We start from the raw sequence: 22,041 nt of genomic DNA, 5'->3' as shown, positions 1-22,041 counted from the left end.
ATGGGCAATCACTGGACATTCTTGAGGAGTGGAGAAACACTGGTGAATGGTTTTGTAGAAAATGATCGTGGCAGTAGAATTAAGTATGGACTGGAGTAGGGAGAGACAGGAGGCAGCGAGCTCAGCTAAAGAGGCTGATGCAATAATCAAGATGGGATAGGATAAATTCTTGGCTTAATGTGCTAGCAGTTCAGATGGTGAGTAAAGGATGGATTTTAGCGATGTTGTGAAGGTGGGACCAACAGAATTTGGAGACAGATTGAATATGTGGGTTGAATGACAGAAATGAGTCAATGATAATGCCTAAATTACTGGCCTGTGAGACAGGGAGGATGATGGTGCTTTTTATAGTGATGGGAAAGTTGGGGGAGGACAAGGTTTGGGTGGGAAGATGGAAGAGTTCTTTGTTTCTGCCTACTTTGTTGTATTGTACTCCTCCAAGCACTTAGTACAATGATATGCACACAGTAAGCACTCAAATAATGTTACTGATTGATTCATCCAGCCCAAACTAGGTTTCATAGAGCCCTTACTTCGTTAGGGTGTCTGTTCTATATCACGTCATTTTATTTTCAAGAATGATAGCCAGGTTTCTCCAGGCTCTGTCTCTGTCTCTGACACTGTCTCTGGTTCTGCCTCTGTCTCTTGCTCTGGATCCCTGGATCTGGCTCTGGCTCTGGTTCTGATTCTGTCTCTGGCTTTTTTCGGTTTCCCTTACTCTACCATCTTCTCCCATCCATGTCCTGAGAGCCCTCTGATAGGGCTAAGTTCTTAATGGTTATTCAAGGGATGCCAAAAATAAGAACTACGTATTTCAGAGATGCCAGTGCTGAACTATAACCCTAATTAAGGGCTGATCACTAACATTATTATGCAGGAGAATCATCCCAATCTCCCTTATTCCTACTCCTATGCTCTCCTGCCATAGGATGAAAATTGTACACTTAGGATCAAATTTCACTCCTACTGGGATTTTTTTTTCCTTTATTTTGGGTCTGTTTTGTCCCCGCAGAATCAGGAGAAGGGAACAGTGGGCCTAGCACATTCACAGATGCAGTCCTACTGTAATGAAAGAGAACGGGCCTGGGAGTCAGGATCTGCGTTGTAATCTGAACTCTGCCACTTGCTTGCTTTGTGACCTTGGGAAAGTCACATAACTTCTCTGTGCCTGTTTACTCATTTCTAAAATGGGAAATTAGTATTTGTTCTCTCTTCCCCTTAGAACGTGAGACAGGGATTGTGTCTCATTGTACTGAAGCAACCCCCTGTTCTTCATATAATGCTTGATCCATTGTGAATGCTCAACAAAATACTGCAATTATTATAGTACGGTGATTCTAATAACCAACTTTTGAGGTTGATTCTATTGTAATCATTTGAAGGAATCCCTAATTTCTTAGAAATCCTTGCGTTGAAGAATTATCAAAAAAATTAAATTTGTAATAGTGGGCCAAGAAAATTCTTCTTACCCTGGAAAAAAATATACTCTCCACCCCCCTGAAATGAAAAAAACACACTTATTAGAGGAAAAAAATTTATTAGTGAATGTTAGTACTTATAAAAATAATATGAAAATATTTCAATAACTTTGTATGTGTGTGTTGCTCAGAAAATAGGTGTACATTTATGAACCTTTGGAAGAATTTAAATTTGAAAGCAAATATTAGGTTATTAATTGCACAATAAACACTAGAGGCTATAGTAGCTAATATCTGCCCTCCCTGCTGCTGATGTCCTACCTGCTGAAATCCTAGTGCATTTGGGCCCAAGGGTTTCCACTATTTATTGATCTCTGAACTACCAACTTTGAACAGCAAAGCTATTGCATAAAAGAATCCTTTAGAATGGAGGCAATGCAAAGCCTGAGGCGCCAGTCGATTACATGGTCTAGACCTCTATGTTCACTTCCAAACATCATCTTAATTGATCATGGTTGAAAAATAATCCTGACTCCTTGTCCAATGAGGTTAGAACTTGTGTGTAAGACTGTGCCCTGAGACTGACTCTTTAATTAGCCCTCTGCTTGCCTCTCCTGAATAAGGCCTCAAAATTTATTCATGGTCCATGTCAGGATACAGAAGGAACCCTGTGAAAGTGGAATCATTGACATTATCAGCGTAAATCCCATTGTGCTCTCCCTCCCCATAAACTTGGAGCCAAACTTCCTCTCCAGCATCCAGATGCAGTAAGACGGAACCTGAAGCCTGATCGACGTTGTTTTGCTGGAACTGGTCAAAGGTGAACATAACTGCCCTATCCTTCTTATACAGGCTAACTTTAACATCTTTTGTGTACACCGTGATGTGGTAGGAGAAGTAATACAGCCCCGGCAAGTTGCAGTGGAATTTGCCGGTGGTTGGATCATAGTGATTCTGGTTATTGTAGAAGATCTTGGTGAACTTGATAGGGATATTGGGAACAGGTACACCAGAAACCAGTCCCACGCTGAAGGCGGATCGATAAACGTAGGCACCTTCTCCGCGATCTCCTTTCTTCCCAGGGTTTCCAGGAAATCCTCTAGGTCCTTCTATCCCCTTTACTCCTATTTCACCAGGATCACCCTTGGAACCTTCCAGACCTAGGGAATACAATGATAACGTGAGGATAATGAACATATCTGTCTAGACTATAAGCTCATTGTGGGCAGGGAATGTGTCTTTTATATTGTGATTTGTACTCTTCCTAGTGCTTAGTATAGTGTTCTGCACATAGTAAGTGGTCAATAAATACCACTGATTGATCGATATCATGCCAAAATAAGATTTGGACCAATTCACACCACTGTTTTTACCCGGGTACACAGCAGCACAAAATAAACAGATGCCCATAGAGGGATAACCATTTGTCCCGCAGTGAACACAGAAGTTGTTTTTTCCAAATGTAATTCTTTAATTCTCATTATCCCCAAGCCTTTTAAGGCTGGCCTAATTTCTTTCAACCTTCAAGGCCTTTAGCCTCAAGGAAATTTGAACATTTGCCAGACCTGATTATCTTGTATCAACCCCTGGGCCAAGTACAGTGCTTGGCATAGAGTAAAGTGCTTAACAAAACCACCATTATTATTATTATCATTATTGCACTCATAACGGTAGAAGGAACAGATGGGCAGAGGAAGATGTTTCACTAAGTACTCTGATGAAACTAGGATCACACTTCATGGGAGTTTTTTGACAGCTTTTTCAAACCGCTAAAATCCCTTGTGCTTATCTGGCATTGCCATGGCTAGATTTTGAGACTCTTCTAAAATCTCCTTGGCAGTGTTACAACTGAGCATATGCAAACCTATTGATTCCGTACTTTTTCGGTTTGTTTTCCAAAACACCCAAAGGCCTCAGCTAGTGTGGAATTAACTCAGGCAGCTGTCCCAAAATTTTAAAGGAGACCAAGTGTTCAAAGAGACAGCTGAGAAAAGGTGTGCTTCATGGGATTTGATGGTCAGGATGGCAGTGGGGATGATGGTGGTCAATATCAGGAGAGCTGAATCAGTTTGAGCAAGTGTCAGGTCTGGACAGATAGTGGGGCCACTCCGTTCCACAGGCCAGAACACCTCCGTCTATCTGGGGTTCTAGCTTTGTCCCAGAGGTAGGAGTGGGGGCTTGTCCAAGAGAATGGGGAAGCAGCTTGACCTAGTGGATAGAGCATGGGCCTGTGAGTCAGAAGGACCTGGGTTCTAATCCCAGCCCTCCCACTTATCTGCTATCTGACCTTGGGAAACTCACTTAACTTCTTATCCACTGCAAGTTTCAACCATGATGAGAGACAGAGGCAGGAGGGAGAGGGAGAACCCAAGTAGTTGACAGTCACCACTACTTTGAAGAAGCAACATGGCTTAGTGGAAAAAGCATGGGGTTAGGAGTCAGAGGTCATGGGTTCTAATCCCGGCTCCACCACTTGTCGGCTGTGTGACTCTGAGCAAGTCACTTAACTTCTCTGTGCCTCAGTTACCTCATCTGGAAAATAGGAATTAAGACTTTGAGCCCCACGTGGGACAACCTGATTACCTTATATCTACCCCAGTGCTTAGACGAGTGCTTGGCATATAGAAAGCACTTAACAAATACCAGTATTATTCTTATTATTTGAAGGCCTGGTTAATTCTCTGATCACCCTGTTGACGTGACTGAAAGGCAGATCACTGAAACACTGGGGCCATAAGAATGTAACTAATTAATTTAAAACCACCAACTTTTGGGGGCAGTGTTCTATCCTATCAAGTTTTAGGTGTGAACCGGTCTCTTGGACAAACTCTGTCAAGTGTTGGTAGTGGGATTTCTAATGGAAATCTTGACTGAGATTCATACCATTAGACTCCCATTAAATGAACATGACCATTTTTCTTATCTTTTTTTTCCTAATTAAGATGATGCACATTAAAATTGCCCAACCTGATTATCTTGTATCGACCCTGGGGCTTAGTACAGTGCTTGGCAGAGAGTAAGTGCTTAGCAAAACCACTATCATTATTATTATTGTCATTACACTCATAAAGATAATCAAGAGCACAGTAAAATTTCATTAAGGTAATCAAGAGCACATTAAAATATCAGGTTTGAAAGCATTGAATTATTGTCCCAAACTGCATGACCTACCAAAACCTGGGTCATTCATCTGAGTGAAAAGGACAACAAACATTTTTCTCCAGAATATCAATTTCCAGACGAGTTATGTAGTTTTTCATCCTGACTATAGGTTTCGCTCATTTGCAGGGCAGTCTGATAAATACCGCTTTGGCTCACCTTCGACTGAGGTACTGAAATTTTCTTGCTCACTCTCAGGACTTTGCTTACAAGAATTGATAGGGTGTGCCCGAATACCTGCAACTTCAGAGATCACATACCTGGGTCTCCTTTCTCCCCCTTTTCTCCATTTGTTCCATCACGTCCATCTCTTCCTGGAGCCCCATTGTGGCCTGGATGTCCTGGGGCACCCCCCATCCAGCCAGCACAGTGTCCTTTGGGAAAGCGAGGATCATCAGCAGACTCCTCAGTCGGACCAACCTGACTGTAACATAGGTTGGCCAGCAGCAGAAAGCCAAGGAGTTGGTATGGCCCTTGTTTCATCCTGAACCCTGAAATTGACATCATAGATTAGCCATGGATAGGAAGAGAATTTACCTAAAGGAACAGAAAGCCCTAATAATCTAGTTGGTGATCTGATCAAGAATGTTGGACCAAGCGACCACTCTAAACCTTGCCCTGAGCTTCTGAGGTCAAACTACTTGGCTCTAAGTAACTATGATTCTCACATTTCGCCCAAGTCTGTCAATGCATTTGATCAGAAAATAACATCTTAATGTTTGCTAGGAATATATTAGAATACAGAAATTGTCTGATCCAAGGGCCAGTGCAGCTCTGTTAAAAAAATATAGAATGAAAACCCAAGATTGACAAATGCATTTGTATTTCACTTTCAAAGGGGAAAGTGATGGCCCTGATGATGGGGAATTTGAGATGCTAATAATATGAGAGCACAGTATCAGGAAAACAGTGTGACTTAGTGGAAAGAGCAAAGGACTGGGAGTCAGGAAACCTGTATTCTAATCCTGGCTTCACCACTTCCCTGCTGTGAGACCTTGGGCATATGACTTAACTTCTCTGTTCCTCAATTTCCTCATCTTCAGAATGGGAGTTAAATACATGATGTCCCTTCCCTTTAGATAGTAAACCCTATTTAGGACACTGGATCATACCTCAGTACTTGGCACAGAGTAAGCAATTAACAAATACTATAATTATTATTGCTATTAGTAGTAGTATTTAGTTGGGTTGAAAGAGAAAGATGTGGTTTTTGGTGTTAATGAAAGGTTTGCCAGTGTAAAATTAATTTGGTGGGTCCATAGGATTATTGACATTAGGGTAGCCATTTGTCCAGTTTTATACTATATAATTCACTTTTCAGCTTATCTTTTCTCAGTAGAATCTTGAATGGGTAATGTTAGTGGGATTATTGTCAGCTAGGGGCTATTTAGTACTTGTGACTGCTGTCAAAGGCCACCATAACCGACTTACTGATCTGTAAAACTGAATTATATGTGCTAGACAGGCTCCCTGCCTATCAGGATTGTGGTCTTGCTTCTCCTTTCAAGATCTTGATTTTTATTTTTTTTTGGTAGAAAAGCAGCTATAATAAAGAGTATGGGTTAGTTGAACTAGGCCAAACCACTGGCTATTTAAGAGAGACAATGTCAACTCTGTGAATTAGGTGATCTCTTAGGGGCACGACCACCATTCTTTGCCAATTAGCTTCTTTCGGAACACTAAGGCCAGCAACGCAACTCAAAGTCAGGTGGAACTAGATCATTTTGGCCAATAAATGCTTTCATCTGAACTCTCTAGATAATTGGGAGGTTTTTTCTTTAATTATCTGGATAATCATCTCAATTGTCAACTTGACCTGCTAGTATAGACCTTGCTTAAATAATACCCTCTTTAAATAAGTGTTCATTAACTTCAAATTGCAGGGAAAAAGAAATATCAGGGCTGGAGATGTAGTTTGGGAATAATATGCATAGGGATGGTAATTGAAGGCACGGGAGTGAATGAGTTCTCCAAGGGAGTGAGTGTAGATAGAGAATAGGAGGGGACCTAGAATTGAGCCTTGAGGGATCCCTACTGTCAGAAGGTGGGAGGCAAAAGAGGATCCTGCAAGAGAAACAGAGAAGGAGCAGTCAGAGAGATAAGAGGAGAACCAAGAGAGGACAGTGTCAATGAAGGTAGGATAAAGTTTCAAGGAGTGCCTTAAAGCCAATGGTTTGAAGTTTCTGTTTGGTGTAAAGTTGGATAGGCAACCACTGGAGGTTTTTAGGGAGAGGTGGAGTGAGAATTTTTTTTAAAAAAAAAGATGATCCACACAGCTGAATGAAGTATGGACTGGAGAAGGGAGAGGCAGGGAGATCAGTGAGAAGCCGGATGCAGAACTCATAGTGACATATGATAAATGCTTAGATCAGCATGTATCTTAACTCCCTCTTTAAATCCCCTTCTTAAATCCCTCTTTAAATCCCCTCTTTAAATCACCCCCATCTCTTGCTCCTGGTAACCTTTCTATCACTTTTATCAACAAAATTAAAATCAGGTGTGAACTCCCTAAAATCTCCCACCCACTTCTCCAGTCCCACCTTTCCCCTGCCCTCTCACTGACTCTCTCATCTTTCCTAGCCTAGCCATATCTCCGGCCTGCTTTTGAAATCTACCCTCTTCATCTGTGCCTCTGATCCCATCCCTTTGCACCTTATTCAATCACTGGTCCTCTTTCTTCTCCCCTCCCAGATTGACATCTTCAACTGGTCACTCTCCAGTGGCTCCTTCCCTGCTTTCAGACATGCCCACATTTCCCTATCTTACCAAAAAAAAAATCATTTTTTTCTAAGCTGCACCCCCCAGTTATCATCCCATCTTGCTCCTACCATTCCTTTCCAAATTCCTCAAATTAGTTTTTGTACTCACTTCCTCTACTTCCTCTCCTCCAACTCTCTCCTGAACCTCCTGCAGTCTGGCTTCTGCCTCTTTCAGTTCACTGCACCTGCTCTCTACAAGACCACCAATGACTTCCTTCCTGCCAAATCCAACAAACTCTATTCCATTCTAAAACTCTTATACCTCTCAGATACCTTCTATGCCATGCACCGCCCCCTTCTTCTGGAAATGCTAACTAAATTTGGTTTCATTGACACCGTCCTCTCCTGGTTCTCCTAATTCTCAGGCTGCTTCTAAGTCTCTTTGATCAGACTTCTCTTCTGACGCCCATCTCCTAACTGTGAGGGTTCCTCAAGGTTCAGCTCTGGGTCCCCTTCTATTCTCCATTTATACCACTCATTCTCATTCTCTTTCACAGTTTCAACTACCATAGGCAGGGAATTGTCTGCTGATTCTGTTTTATTGTACTTTCCCAAGTGCTCAGTACAGTGCTCTGCATTGTATTAAGCATATGATTGATTGATTTATAACCTCTCTTTCAGTGCTTACCTCTCTCCTTTTCTGCAATCTTATGTTTCCTCCTGCTCTCAGGACATCACTACTTGAATGTCTCTCCAAAACCTCAAACTTACATGTTTGAAACAGAACTCATCTTTCTACCCCAACCTTCTCCTCCTGCTGACAAAATGACCATTCTCTATTTTAGAAGCAAATAACTTAGGTATTATCCTCTACTTTCCTTCCTCATTCAGCCCACATATTCTATGTCACCAAATCCTTAACAGACTACCTGAAATTCACCACGTTCTCTCCACCCAAACTGCTAACATGCTGATACAGGAACTTGTCCCCCACTCTACTCTTGCAACAGCCTCGTCACTGACCTCCCTGCCTCCAGCCTCTCCCCTCTCTAGTCCATACTTCATTTTACTGCTTGAATAATTTTCTAAAAAATTATTCTCCACACATGCCTCCCCTCCTCAAAAACCTCCAATACTTGCCTATCCATTTCTGCATCAAACAGAAACTCTTCACCAATAGCTTTAAGGTACCCAATCAGGTCTATTCATCCTACCTGTCCTACAGTCCTCTCCTACCCAGCCAGTCAGCACACTTCACTCTTCTAATACCAGCCTATTTACTGTGTCTTTCTTCAAGCCCTCCTTCCTACCTGGAACTCTCTTCCCCTTCATATCTAACAGACCCCAACCCTCCCCACCCTCAAAACCCTACTAAATTATACCTCCTCCAAGAAGCTTTCTCTCACTAACTTCTATTTTCCCTACCTTCATCACCTTCCCTTCTATATCACCTATGCTGTTGAGTCAATTCATCCAAAATACTTTAACATTCACCCCACGCCAGCCCCATAACACTTCTGTACCTATCCCTATACTATATTGCTTTTCCTGTCTATAAATCGTTTGATGTCTGTCTCTTCCACTAGACTGTAAGCTCCTTGATGGTAGGGATTGTGTTTACCAAGTCTACTGAACTCTCCCAAGCACTTAAGACAGTGTTTTGCATAGAGTAAACCCTAAAAAATACAATTTATTCATTGATTAATTCATTCATTTTTAACATCATCTTTAATGTTGTCACACTAATTGTATTGTTCCTTCTGCATTTCTATTTTTTGGTCTCCATTGGTGAGTCACAAGAGCAGAACTCAGGGTATATACCGAACATCAACTGCTTGCGGTGTTCTGAACTAATTAGGTGGGAAAGTACAAGAGAATCAGAAGACATAGTCTTCTCCCACAAGGACCAGCCATCTGATGGGGAGACAGCCATAAAAATATTAAGTGCTTAGTACAGCGCTTTGTCTATATTCATTCATTCAATAGTATTTATTGAGCACTTACTATGTGCAGAGCACTGTACTAATTACTCAGTAGATACCATTTATTGATTTAGTGGTAGGACAGTCATAATAAACAATCTAATCTATACTCAATTTGAGATACGTAGATAAGTTCTGAGGAAGTATAAAATTAAAATTAATAACAATAATAATGGTATTTGTTAAGAATTTACTATATGCCAGGTATTGTACTAAGTGCTGGGGTGCATTCAAGTGAATCAGGCTCGACCCAGTTCCTGTCCCACATGGGGTTCACAATCTCAGTCCTCTTTTTACAGATGAGGTAACTGAGGCATAGAGAAGTGAAATGACTTACACAAGGTCACACAGCCGACAAGTGGAGGAGTCAGGGTTAGAACCCATGACCTTCAGACTCCTACGCCCATACTCTACTATGTTATGCTGCTTCTCTGTAAATCCTTCCCTTGATTGGCAGGATGGAAATTAATCCTCTAATGTTTGTTGGAGGAGGGGGAATTTTAGGGGAGCTTTGAAATGGGGTGGGGGAAGACTAAAATAAGGTACTTTGGGGATTGGGGAGAGAGTCCCAGGTTATCCAGTCAGCAGTGAGAGCTATGGGTCAGAGGAAGATGAGGTGAGTACAATTTACAGTTAGAGGCATGTAAAACTCAGAAAAATAACAAACCTCCATGGACTCCATTCCTTTAGATGTTTTCCTAGAAATAAATCAGCTGCCCATGTCGATCTCACATTTTAATAACTACTTTGGAATGGAATCTGCTCTGGGGCCTGTTCTAACTCTACCATTAATTTGCCAGTTAGGATTTGTACCATTTAGTTTTCCTGCTTGAAAATGCCATATAACCACCTCACAGGGCCTCGGAGGAAAGGAATCAAGTGAATAGATGCAATAGATACCGATCCTCTGGAGTGAAAACCATTTTACATGAACTATACAAAGCTTCAAGCTTGATAGTGTATATTCAAAGCATAAGTGGAGGGTTCCCAGATGTCAGATGGGTGAAAACTGGACATATGCAGCAGCCTGGCTTTGCTCACTCCTTGTGCCTGTTGGGGAAGTAGAACTAGTGCTTAAATAAGGACTAATTATGCATTCCCTTCTGTTCGGCCTTTCCAGGAAAATGGCACAAGACAGTGACGTAAGGGTCAATCCTGAGTCTGACAACTTAAAGGGTTCTGATTTGTAAAAAGCATATTTTATCTTCTGCCTGTTTTTTGGTTTTTTGTTTTTTTATAAACTGCAGTAAGCATCCAGGCTGAAATCTGAATGATTGAAAGAAAGAATGGTGACAAATCTTTCACTCCTTTCTCTCATCCACTGCCAGCTAGGCATAGCTCTCCATCTGTTAATAATAATATTAATAACTGTGATATTTATTGTTTACAATATACCAAGAACTGGGCGAAGTGCTGGGCTAGATATAGTGTAATGGATCAGATGCTGTCCCTGTCACACAATGTGCTCAAATTCTAAGGAGAAATAGAACAGGCATTTCACCCCCATTTTACAGAGAAGAAAACTGAGTCACAGAGTAGTCAGGTGACTTGTCCAAAGTCATACAGCCAGCAAGTTCATTCATTCATTCAATCGTATTTATTGAGAGCTTACTGTCTGCAAAGCAAGCACTGTATTAAGCAATTGGGAGAGAATAATATAACAACGAACAGACACATTCCTGCCCACAATGAGCTCAGAGTCTAGAGGGGAAGACAAACATTAATATAAATAAATTACAGATGAATACAGATATGTACATAAGTGACAGATATATTCATAAGTGACAGCAAGTGACAGAACTGGTCTTCCATTTGCGACACAGGACTGGTAATATATCTCTGAATCTGAAAACCTCTGTCTCATTAGATGTCAAGCTAGGCTGAGTTCCCAGGAGCAGTCCAAGGAATTCCTCAGAACCGCAACCTCCCTTTCTGTTATAACCTGGTCAGAAAACTGATGACCCAGTTGGCCTTCTTTGTGGGTCAACAGCTGCTTAAGATTGAGTTTGGCAGACCTTGGATCAGCTCCGCCAGGGTTTTAACAATACTAACTGTAGAGAATTGCATTCTTGGAACATTTTCTTGAGGCAATGATGAAACTAAGGTCCCAGAGCCTTAGGCTATAACAGATCAGTTTTCAATTGGGCATGTGGTAGCTTGGCTTCTGAAACCATCAGCATCTGAGGGGGTTAGTTTCCAGAGCCTTTATTTCTTGGCCTAAGTAAGTGAGATGACAAGTAAAACCAAAAGAATTCCAGATTTAAAAGAGCTATTACTTAGTTTTTAAGAACCTTTTTCATGAGTGGAATATTCCTAACCCTGTTCCTGTATTAATTGCCATGCCCCTCCTCTCCAACATCTGTTCACAAACACACACACGCACAGAGCAGAGAAATACTGGATATCAAAGGCAGCTCCTCCTTTCACTTATGGATCGAGAACAAAATAACTTGCCTTCAAAGAGATTTGAGGGACACATGGGTAATAATAATAATACTGTTCTAAACACTGAGGTTGATAGAAGATAATCAGGTCAGACACAGTCTCTGTCCCATAGGGGGCTCACAGTCCAAGTAGGACAATGGGCAGGCATTAGCTGCACATTTTACAGGTGAGAAAACTGAGGCACAGAGAAGTTAAGTGAGTTTCTCAAGGTCACAGAGCAGGAAAATGGCAGAGGAGGGATTAGACTCCAAGTCCTCTTACTCCCAAACCCCTCCTCTTTCCACTAGACCATGCTGCTTCTCACAGTTAGATTTCTGTTTTAAATCCAGTCCCACATTTTGTAGATGCTACCTTCACTGCTCATTGCCTGAATGATCTATCTGCATGCAAAGATGATACTTTATCTTGAAATAAAAAAATCTTGAAATAAGTTCTTAAATTATGAATGATGTATTCTGTTTTCATTTAAAATTCTTAAAAGCTGCTTTTGAAATGATAATTCCATTGTCTGGCCTAATTCATTATGTGTAGAGCAGTTCCTATCCATTATTTATGCAACTCAAGCATATGGTACTTTGCAGAAGGTAAGGCTACAAAAATAAAATGGGGTTCTATTTTGAAAAACAAGATACCTGCCTCTTCCTGAATTACTCATGCAGTTCACCTTCACCACATTTCTAGAATCCTCTCCTTCCTCTCCATCCAAACTGCTAACCAACTGATCCAAGCATTTATCATATCAGGCCTGGAGAAGCAGCAGGGTATAATGGATAGAGCTCGGATGTGATAGTCAGTAGGTTATGAGTTCTAATTCCAGCTTTGCCAGCTGTCTGCTGTGTGACCTTGGGCAAGTCACTTTTCTTTTCTGGGTCTCTATTACCTCATCTGTAAAAGGAGGATTGAGACTGTGAGCCCCACGTGGGACAGGGACTGGGTCCAACCCGTCTTGCTTGTATCTACCCCATTGCTTAGCACATAGTAAGCGCTTAACAAATGCTATAATTATTATTATTGCATTAGTCTCCCTCCCTCTTGTCTCTTCCCACTCCAGTTGATACTTTCATTCATTCATTCAGTAGTATTTATTGAGCGCTTACTATGTTCAGAGCACTGTACTAAGCGCTTGGAATGAACAAGTCGGCAACAGATAGCGACAGTCCCTGCCGTTTGATGGGCTTACAGTCTAATCAGGGGAGACAGACAGACAAGAACAATGGCAATAAATAGAGTCAGGGGGAAGAACATCTCGTAAAAACAATGGCAACTAAATAGAATCAAGGTGATATACATTTCATTAACAAAATAAATAGGGTAATGAAAATATATACAGTTGAGCAGACGAGTACAGTGCTGAGGGGATAGGAAGGGAGAGGGGGAGGAGCAGAGGGAAATGGGGGGAAAAGAGGGTTAAGCTGCGGAGAGGTGAAGGGGAGGTGGTAGAGGGAGTAGAGGGAGAAGGGGAGCTCAGTCTGGGAAGGCCTCTTGGAGGAGGTGAGTTGTAAGTAGGGTTTTGAAGAGTGGAAGAGAATTAGTTTGGCGGAGGTGAGGAGGGAGGGCATTCCAGGACCACGGGAGAACGTGGCCCAGGGGTTGACGCCGGGATAGGTGAGACTGAAGGACGGTGAGGAGGTGGGCGGCAGAAGAGCGGAGCGTGAGGGGTGGGCAGTAGAAAGAGAGAAGGGAGGAGAGGTAGGAAGGGGCAAGGTGATGGACAGCTTGGAAGCCAAGAGTGAGGAGTTTTTGTTTGGACGGAGGTTGATAGGCAACCACTGGAGGTGTTTAAGAAGGGGAGTGACATGCCCAGAGCGTTTCTGCAGGAAGATGAGCCGGGCAGCGGAGTGAAGAATAGACTGGAGCAGGGCAAGAGAGGAGGAAGGGAGATCAGAGAGAAGGCTGACACAGTAGTCTAGCCGGGATATAACGAGAACCTGTAGCAGTAAGGTAGCCATTTGGGTGGGGAGGAAAGGGCAGATCTTGGCGATATTGTAAAGGTGAAACCGGCAGGTCTTGGTAACAGATAGGATGTGTGTAGTGAACGAGAGAGACGAGTCAAAGATGACACCGAGATTGCGGGCCTGAGAGATGGGAAAGATGGTCGTGCCATCCACGGTGATAGGGAAGTCTGGGAGAGGACTGGGCTTGGGAGGGAAGATGAGGAGCTCAGTCTTGCTCATGTTGAGTTTTAGGTGGAGGGCCGACATCCAGGTGGAGACATTCTGGAGGCAGGAGGAGATGTGAGCCTGAAGGGAGGGAGAGAGGACAGGGGCAGAGATGTAGATCTGTGTGTCATCTGCGTAGAGATGGTAGTCGAAGCCGTGAGAGCAAATGAGTTCACCAAGGGAGTGAGTGTAAATGGAGAACAGAAGAGGGCCAAGAACTGACCCTTGAGGAACTCCAACAGTTAAAGGATGGGAGGGGGAGGAGGTGCCTGTGAAGGAGACCGAGAATGACCGGCCAGAGAGATAAGAGGAGAACCAGGAGAGGACGGAGTCCATGAAGCCAAGGTGAGATAAGGTGTGGAGGAGGAGGGGATGGTCGACAGTGTCAAAGGCAGCAGAGAGGTCAAGGAAGATTAGAATGGAGTAGGAGCCATTGGATTTGGCAAGAAGGGAGTCATGGGTGACCTTAGAGAGAGCAGTCTCGGTAGAGTGGAGGGGACGGAAGCCAGATTGGAGGGGGTCCAGGAGAGAATGGGAGTTAAGGAATTCTAAGCAGCGATTCTAGATGACTCGTTCTAGAATTTTGGAAAGGAAGGGTAGTAGGGAGATAGGGCGATAACTGGAAGGGGATACTTCACTCTGCTACCCCGATTGCTTTTCTTAAAAAAACCAAAAAACCTTTTTGCTCATTTCCCCATTCCTCAAAAACCTCCAATGGCTGCTAATCCATCTCTGCATCAAGCACAAACTCCTGATACTTTGATCTCATCTCTTTTATCACTTGTGACCCCTTTGCTCACACCCTCCAGACCTGGGACCTGGATTCTAATCGCGGCTTCACCATTTGCTGGCTGTGTGACCCTGGGCAAGTCACTTAACTTCTCTGTGCCTCAGTTTCCTCACATTAAAATGAGGATTAAGACTGTGACCCCTAAGCAGGTCAGGAACTGCGTCCAACCTGATTAGCTTATATCTTCTCCAGCACTTAATACAGTGCCTGGCACATAGTAAATATTTAACAAATACCATAAAAAAGTCCTCCATCAGGCCTGGAGCTCCTTTCTCCTTCATATCCAAAAGATCACCACTCTTTGATGCCTTATTAAAATCTTCTCTAAGAAGCCATAGAAGCCAAATCTGAACAGCATTCCCATAAAATATCTAAAATGGCACATGATATTAAGTAAATGAGATGCAGAAAGTGTCATAATCAGCTTGCTATTTAAAAGGTTGAATTATTAGTACAGAAGAATTGACACATCTTTCAATAAAAGAAAGCATCAATCAATCAGTGGTAATTATTGAGGACTTACTTTGTGCAGAGCACTGTATTAAGCACTTGGGAGAGATTAATACAACAGATTTGGAAGGAATGTTCCCTACTTACAGTGACTTTACAGTCCAGAGGGTACTACATCACCCCCATTTGTAGAACCATCAGGTCTAGAAAGGGAAACATGTTTCTTATATTCGCCTTAAAGAGCTGAGCTAGTCCTCACTCAAAAGAACGATGTTGAATTTTGTTTTATAGTTGGATGAGTTTCAAAGTTTCTTGGGTGACTGCATGGGCCAAAGGTGTACTAAACACCCCCAAATCAACACTCCATTCCATTTTGACACCTTTACCATATTTACCTGGATTCGCTCGTTCTTCAAAACTAGGGGAAACACTAAGAAAATCACAGCAAAGGAAAACATTTTCATTTTATGAAGATGATGTTGTCAATGTTGACTTAAAAAATCATTTCATATAACATTGCCGGCATCTAAGACTGACATAATATTTCCAAATGACATATTGTGCAATCAGAAATTGGACACTTGGTTCTTAGCTTAGTTTTTGTGAAACAAAACCTATGAAAATGTTGCCCAGTTTAAAGCAGGAAAGACAAAGAGAAAAATTTAGATTCAAAATATATCCTCCTAAGAATATTTCACTTTGTATACCACCTTTTATTTCAAGATATCAAGAGCCTTATGAGGAAGTGAACATTTGTTCAGCAAATAGTTACAGATGAGATTATGTTTCTAAACACTGAAATGGCATGGATTCTTATTTTTAAATTGGGACAGAGTTTGGTGATGGACTGCTTTCTAAATCCTGCCTTCTTATACATAATGCATCTCCAAGGGTTTGCATTTTTAAAGCCGTACCTAATGAGAATTGAAATATTGACAAAATTTATCTCAAGGACTCTTTCCCCTTTGATAGACAGGAAATGGAGAAAAATGTAAATAGGTTTAATATCAAGTAGTATTTGAGATATGGGACCTTAGAAATTTAGATTTTTGCCTATTTTGGACAGTTTTTCAAATTTCTATGGAACGTTTCTTAGCCGAGTAACATGTGCCAAAGAATATGCAGAAAAGAAGTTTCATCTCTGAGTTGGCATTCTCTATGAATATTGGGTTTTATACCTAGTAATGTAGTATTTGCATTCAAAAATCTCTTCCTTCTATTTATCAGACTATATCCACCCTCTGCCCTTGAAACTCAACCACTTACCAGGGAGAACATTTCCAGATATGCCTTTCTCTTCCTAATAGTTCTTTTGTCTTGAACATATTGTACCAAAGTCAAAAGAAAGATTCTGAGGCTCAGTCTTACACTGGGCTTAATTTGTTTTCATTGTACCAGGTTCTCTTATCTAGTTCTCTTTTTCCTTTCTTATAAATACCAACCAAAATGCAGCTAAACCATTCCAATAATGAAGAGAATTTTCTCTTAAATATCATCTGATCACCCCCTTGGACCCATCTTGGCAGGGGAGAATTGATTCTAGCTGGATCTTAATAAATGATGCATCTTTTAAGAGAGTTTAAATTAAAATATTGCTATACCATGCAATGAAGACTTTCTCGATATGACTCTCCGGCCCAGTTAATGCATTAATTCACTGTTCCACAAATATGCCTACTTTCTGTTAACTTCATGGGAAATACAGATGCAGGGAAAGGGAGAATCCAGTTGAACACTAATATGAACTGATAATAATGACTTTGGAATGCTCTACCCCTTTAAAAGCTAGAGATAACTTGAGCCAACTAAATGCATTTTGGAGACATTATACCCTGACATAACTTTCTCTTTCCCTTGTCAGACTTGAAATACTCCATTTTAGAAGGAATTGACTATGTTTATTATCCAAATTGACTGATTTGTAGCTCTCTGAATGGCTCTGAATGTTCCAGGGGCTTATTAAGCAAATTCAAAACCTCTGTGCTTCTGTTACTATTGCTAAGACTAGCGGCTTGTGAAAAAACAGAAACTATCACTTTTTGAGCCAAGTTATTGCTCGGTAAAGCCTTCCTAGAACATGACAATCTACTTGAATGACTTAGTCCCAAGGAAAAAAAAAACCCAGAGCTATAACAGAAATGTTCTTACCAGCTGTTCTGCGGTCCTGCCTGAATCACTGCTGTCACTTTAGAAATGCAGAGGCGAGAAGAGTCAGGCCTCCAGAGCAGTGTCATGAAGGGCCATGTGGAACTGTCAGTTAAAATCTTTCCCTTCTATTTGCTAAGGGCCCCACTTATTTAAATCCTGGGATTTCCAATCCGTTTTCTTGCTCCCATCTAGGTTTCAAGTCACTTTTCTTCTTCCTGATCACTAGGAGACAGTTGTGCAATGCTTGGACAAAGGAATAAAAATGTTTTAAGCCAAACTGAAGTTTTAAAGAGTGAAGCTGGCAAGCATTCAGCCCATAGAGTTGTTTTTGCAATAATTTACAGTAAATCATAAAGAAGACTATCTGTTTTCTGGGTTTCAGTGCTAATTTTCCATTTTTATTATCATTACCTCTTGAACTCTAGTGTTTCACCAACTTTTTTTAAATACAAAATCAACAAGAGTGAGTTGTGACACATTCTTTTGCAGAAAGCCAAAGTGGAATTCCTCTTCCCTAGAAAACATGCCTTGATCTAAGTTCTTTTAGGTTTTTCTTTTGTTTTGTTTTTAATGGTGATTGTTAAGCACTTACTGTGTGCCTGGCACTCTTCTAAGTACTGGGGTGGAAACAAAGTAATCAGGTTGGATACAGTCCCTGTCCCAGATGGAGCTCACAGTCTTAATCCCCATTTTACAGATGAGGTAACTGAGGCTTAGAGAAGTGAAGTGACTTGGCCAAGCTCACACAGCAGAAAAGCGGTGGAGCTGGGAAAAGAACTGAAGTCCTCTGACTCCCAGGCCTGTGCTCTGTCCACTAAGTCACACTGCCTGTACATTCTCCTTCATATACAGTTCTGAGTTAATCAATCAATAATATTTATTGATCACTTATCATGTAACAAGCACTGTACTAAGCACATGAGAAAATGCAATGATAGTAGTAGACCATGCTCCCTGCCCTCATGGAGCTTTCAATCTAGCTGAAAAGATGAACACTAAAATAAATTAGATAGGAGGATAGAGGAAAAGGGCGGTGTGTACTTGAGCAATGAGATATGGATGAGTGGTTAGAAAGTGCCTCAGGAGGTTGAAAGTACTTAAATGATTAGGTAGTGTAGAAGTGATGGTGTAGCAGTTAGAGAATAAAAAGCAAGGGGATTAGATATTAAGCGGGGAAGGCCTCCTGGAGGAGATGTGATTTCAGGAAGGCTTTGGAGATGGGGAGAGCTGTAGGTTGTAGTATCTGAAAGTATGTGTGGGGGCAAGGAGAGGGGTGTTTCAGGCAGATATGGAGGATTTGAGGAAGAGGTTGGTGAGAGGAGAAATGACATCAAAGCACAGTAAATTGGTTGTCTTGAGATTAATGAGGAGTGTAGGTGGGGGTAGAATGGAAAAAAAATGAATAAGTAGAGGAGAAAGCTCCAATGAGTGCTTGGCTTCAGTTAACATTACATAGAAATAGAACTAGAAACCAACTGTGAAGATGAAAAAACTCCACATTGCACATTTGCGAGCCATTTACTAGGCTATTTCTGTTCCTTGGACATTATGCACATGGTACCATTCATCCCGTAGCTCAGTGGAAAGAGCACAGGCTTGAAAGTCAGAGGTCATGGGTTCGAATCCCAGCTCTGCCACTTGTCAGCTGTGTGACTGTGGGCAAGTCACTTAACTTCTCTGGACCTCAGTTCCCTCATCTGTCAAATGGGGATTAAGACTGTGAGCCTCACGAGGGACAACCTGATTACCCTGTATCTCCCCCAGCACTTAGAACAGTGCTCTGCACATAGTAAGCCCTTAACAAATACCACCATTATTATCCTTTAAAAATATTTTTAAAAATTACATGTAGTCTTCATGTTTGAAGTCACTCCTTAAACTGCACATTGCTGATGAATTAAACAATATAACTCCATCCACTGGCTACCAATAAATTTGTAACAATTTCCCCATATCCAGAAGACAAAATTCGTCAACTTTATGTATCTGAGAAGACAAAAATCTACATATAACTTTATGAATTTCTTAGATGTTCATATATATTTCATTTCCTCAGACATTTGACTTGCAGATCTACAGTGACTGTAGTTCTTTAACTCAACAAGCCATCCAACGGAGTAAAGTATGGCAGGATCCAGTCAGCTATATTTGGATCCATGAGAAGAATATACTTGAAACACTCTCAAATCTGCCTGGTGATGAGCAGAATCACTCAACCAAATTAGAAGTAGTACATCACGTCAGAAATGTCAGGACAGCGAAGGCAAAATTGTGCAGAAGCAGCTGATTGACTACAGTATTATCCTTAGAGAGGGTGGGTCTATAGCCTCAAATCATTTTTTTTCATGTTAGTTTAAGATGTCGGAAGCCGGGGATCATTAGTGAACTGGAAAGACAGTGATGATCATAAGACTATGGCCCAATCAATCCGGTTAGCTAGGTAATTCTGACAAAAAGATCTGAGCTTTGCCCCATTGGCCCACTTAATGAAGCAATGACTCCTAAAGGACAGACTATATGTGCAGTCTTCAAGCCCCAGTCCACCTACCAAACATCTGATTCTGGGTCTTGTCTTGTCTTATGCCTTCGAGTCATTTCCAACCCATAGCGACACCAAGGACCCATCTCTCCCAGAACGCCCCGCTCTCCATCTGCAATCGTTCTGGTAGTGGATCCAGAAGTTTTCTTGGTAACAATACAGAAGCAGTTTACCATTGATGCCTTCTGTGCAGTAAACTCGAGTCTCCGCCCTAGACTGTCTCCCATGCCGCTGCTGCCCAGCATGAGTGAGTTTTGACTTGTAGCAGATTGCCTTCCACTCGCCAGCCACTATCCTAGCTAGGAATGGAATGGGCAGGCCTTTGCTTGACTCTCCCTCTCGTAGCCAAGACTGGTACAATACTGGCAACCTCTCCAGGTGTGACCATGAGAGGTACAGTGCTCTGCACAGAGTAAGTGCTCACTAAATACATTGATTAATTGACTGTTGATTCTCTCTACCTCCTCCTGCTCACTTTCAACCCAACAGCCATGTGTGTTTTCCAAACAGAAGTGATGACTACCTGATTCCTGTCATCATTTTGCTACAAGGCACTAAGGCTGCAAGCTGGGCAGGAGAACAAACTCCAGTCTCCACTTCTTCCACACCACACCCCCCCAAATCCTTGGGAGCATTCTGGAAGGAGGTTGGCTCTTCTCCAGATACTGCAAAAGGAAAGTTGGGAAGCTGGGTTCTCTTGAGGGAGAAGTTAACAAAAATCAGAGAGTTTAATTTGGGCTTCCCTATGTTAATTCTCCTATGAATCGATACCTTATCATTCCAGGAGCATTTGCTTACACTGATGAAGTTTAGAGATCTGCCATATAGGGCTACCCATAATGGAAAGGCCTAAGCCAAAGTGTCAAATTTGATTCACCTTATGTTGGACAACAGTGGCATGGGAAAGAGTCAAAGGCGGATGATCAAGTGATCAAAACGTTGATCAAAGGTAATGGCAGAGACTCAAGTTTTTACCGCGAGGAAGAAGGGAATAGTAAGCCACTTCCATATCTTCACCAAGAAAACTCTTTGGATACATATACCAGAATTATTCATTCATTCATTCAATAGTATTTATTGAGCGCTTACTGTGTGCAGAGCACTGTACCAAGCACTTGGAAAGTACAATTCAACGACAAATAGAGACAATCCTTGCCCACAACAGGCTAACAGTCTAGAAGGGGGGAGACAGACATCAAAACAAGTAAACAGGCATCAATAGCATCAATATAAATAAATAGAATTGTAGATATATGCACATCATTAATAAAATTTATAGAATAATAAATATGTACATATATACACAAGTTTTGTGGGGTGGAGAGGGGGGCAGAGCAGAGGGAGTGTTCTGAAGAGGGTGTGTCCATGGAGTCGCTATGGATCAGAAATGATTCGACAGCAAGTGAAGAAAGAGTGGTGTGGTATAGCTGCCTGGTTGCTCCCTTGAGACCCAGACAGAAGATTGCTCCTTGCTATAATGTATGTCTTCTGGCCTAAGCTACTCCTGGAATGAAAACTGAGTCACATTATATCTGACTTCTAATAACCAGAAAATCTGCTTGGCCCTGGCAGTCTTAATAATAATATTGCTAAAAGTAATAATAATTGTATTTGTTAAGCAGTTATTAAGTGTCTGATACTGTTCTAAGTGCCTGTAGATACAGCTTAATCACGTTGGGTGCAGTCGCTGTTCCACATGGGACTCACAGTCTAAGTAGAAGGGAGAACAAAAATCGACTCCCTATTTTACAGATGAGGACAGGGATCACGTCTATCAACTTTTGTATTCTCTCAAATGCTCTCCATACAGTAATCCCTCAATGAATGATTTATTGATTGAATGGTGAGTGTCTAGTTGTTTCTAGATGCTTCCTACAGTTCATCTGGACAATTGAAGGTTTTCTTGTCAGAATGTGGTGTACCTGAGGACATTCCAAATCTTCTAGAATAAATTTTGTTTCTCCTTAGCCAGATGTTCTAAAACATTGTCCAGAACTGCAGGTGACTCAGTAAAACCTGAATGTTTAAGGAACCAATTCCACCTCACAAAAATTATAGGGATAGCACTTAACAAAAGTTGTATAAAATGACAAAGATTATAATTATAATAATAAATAATAATTATATTTGTTAAGTGCATACTCTGTGCCATGTGCCGGGGTAAGTACAAGAACAGTCTCTTACTGTAATGCTATCTACCAAGGGGTATATCAGGAAGACTTGGAGTATCTGTGTGTCTGGGTAATGAAATT

The 22,041-nt window shown here is 41.6% G+C and overlaps 1 protein-coding gene across 3 annotated transcripts in view; it reads right to left on the bottom strand.

The window, feature by feature from the left end:
- Positions 1 to 1,520: 1,520 nt before the first annotated feature.
- Positions 1,521 to 22,041, bottom strand: part of ADIPOQ (adiponectin, C1Q and collagen domain containing) — a 97,194-nt gene continuing 76,673 nt past the window's right edge. For 2 of the 3 annotated variants that reach the window (XM_039912794.1, XM_029082489.2), the window contains 2 exons: positions 4,838 to 5,068; positions 1,521 to 2,578 (listed from right to left, as the gene is read on the bottom strand). In XM_039912794.1, the coding sequence (XP_039768728.1) occupies positions 2,052 to 2,578; positions 4,838 to 5,060 (750 nt within the window). In that variant the 5' untranslated portion in view covers positions 5,061 to 5,068 and the 3' untranslated portion in view covers positions 1,521 to 2,051. Of the gene's footprint in view, positions 2,579 to 4,837; positions 5,069 to 17,250; positions 17,381 to 22,041 lie in introns of those variants that run through there. The other variant, XM_001506599.3, reaches the window with a different exon arrangement.

This window comes from Ornithorhynchus anatinus, chromosome 1, assembly GCF_004115215.2.
Source record: "Ornithorhynchus anatinus isolate Pmale09 chromosome 1, mOrnAna1.pri.v4, whole genome shotgun sequence".
NCBI lineage: Eukaryota > Metazoa > Chordata > Mammalia > Monotremata > Ornithorhynchidae > Ornithorhynchus > Ornithorhynchus anatinus.
Note: the sequence above shows the minus strand (reverse complement) of the source record. Positions and strands in the feature narration are given on the sequence as shown.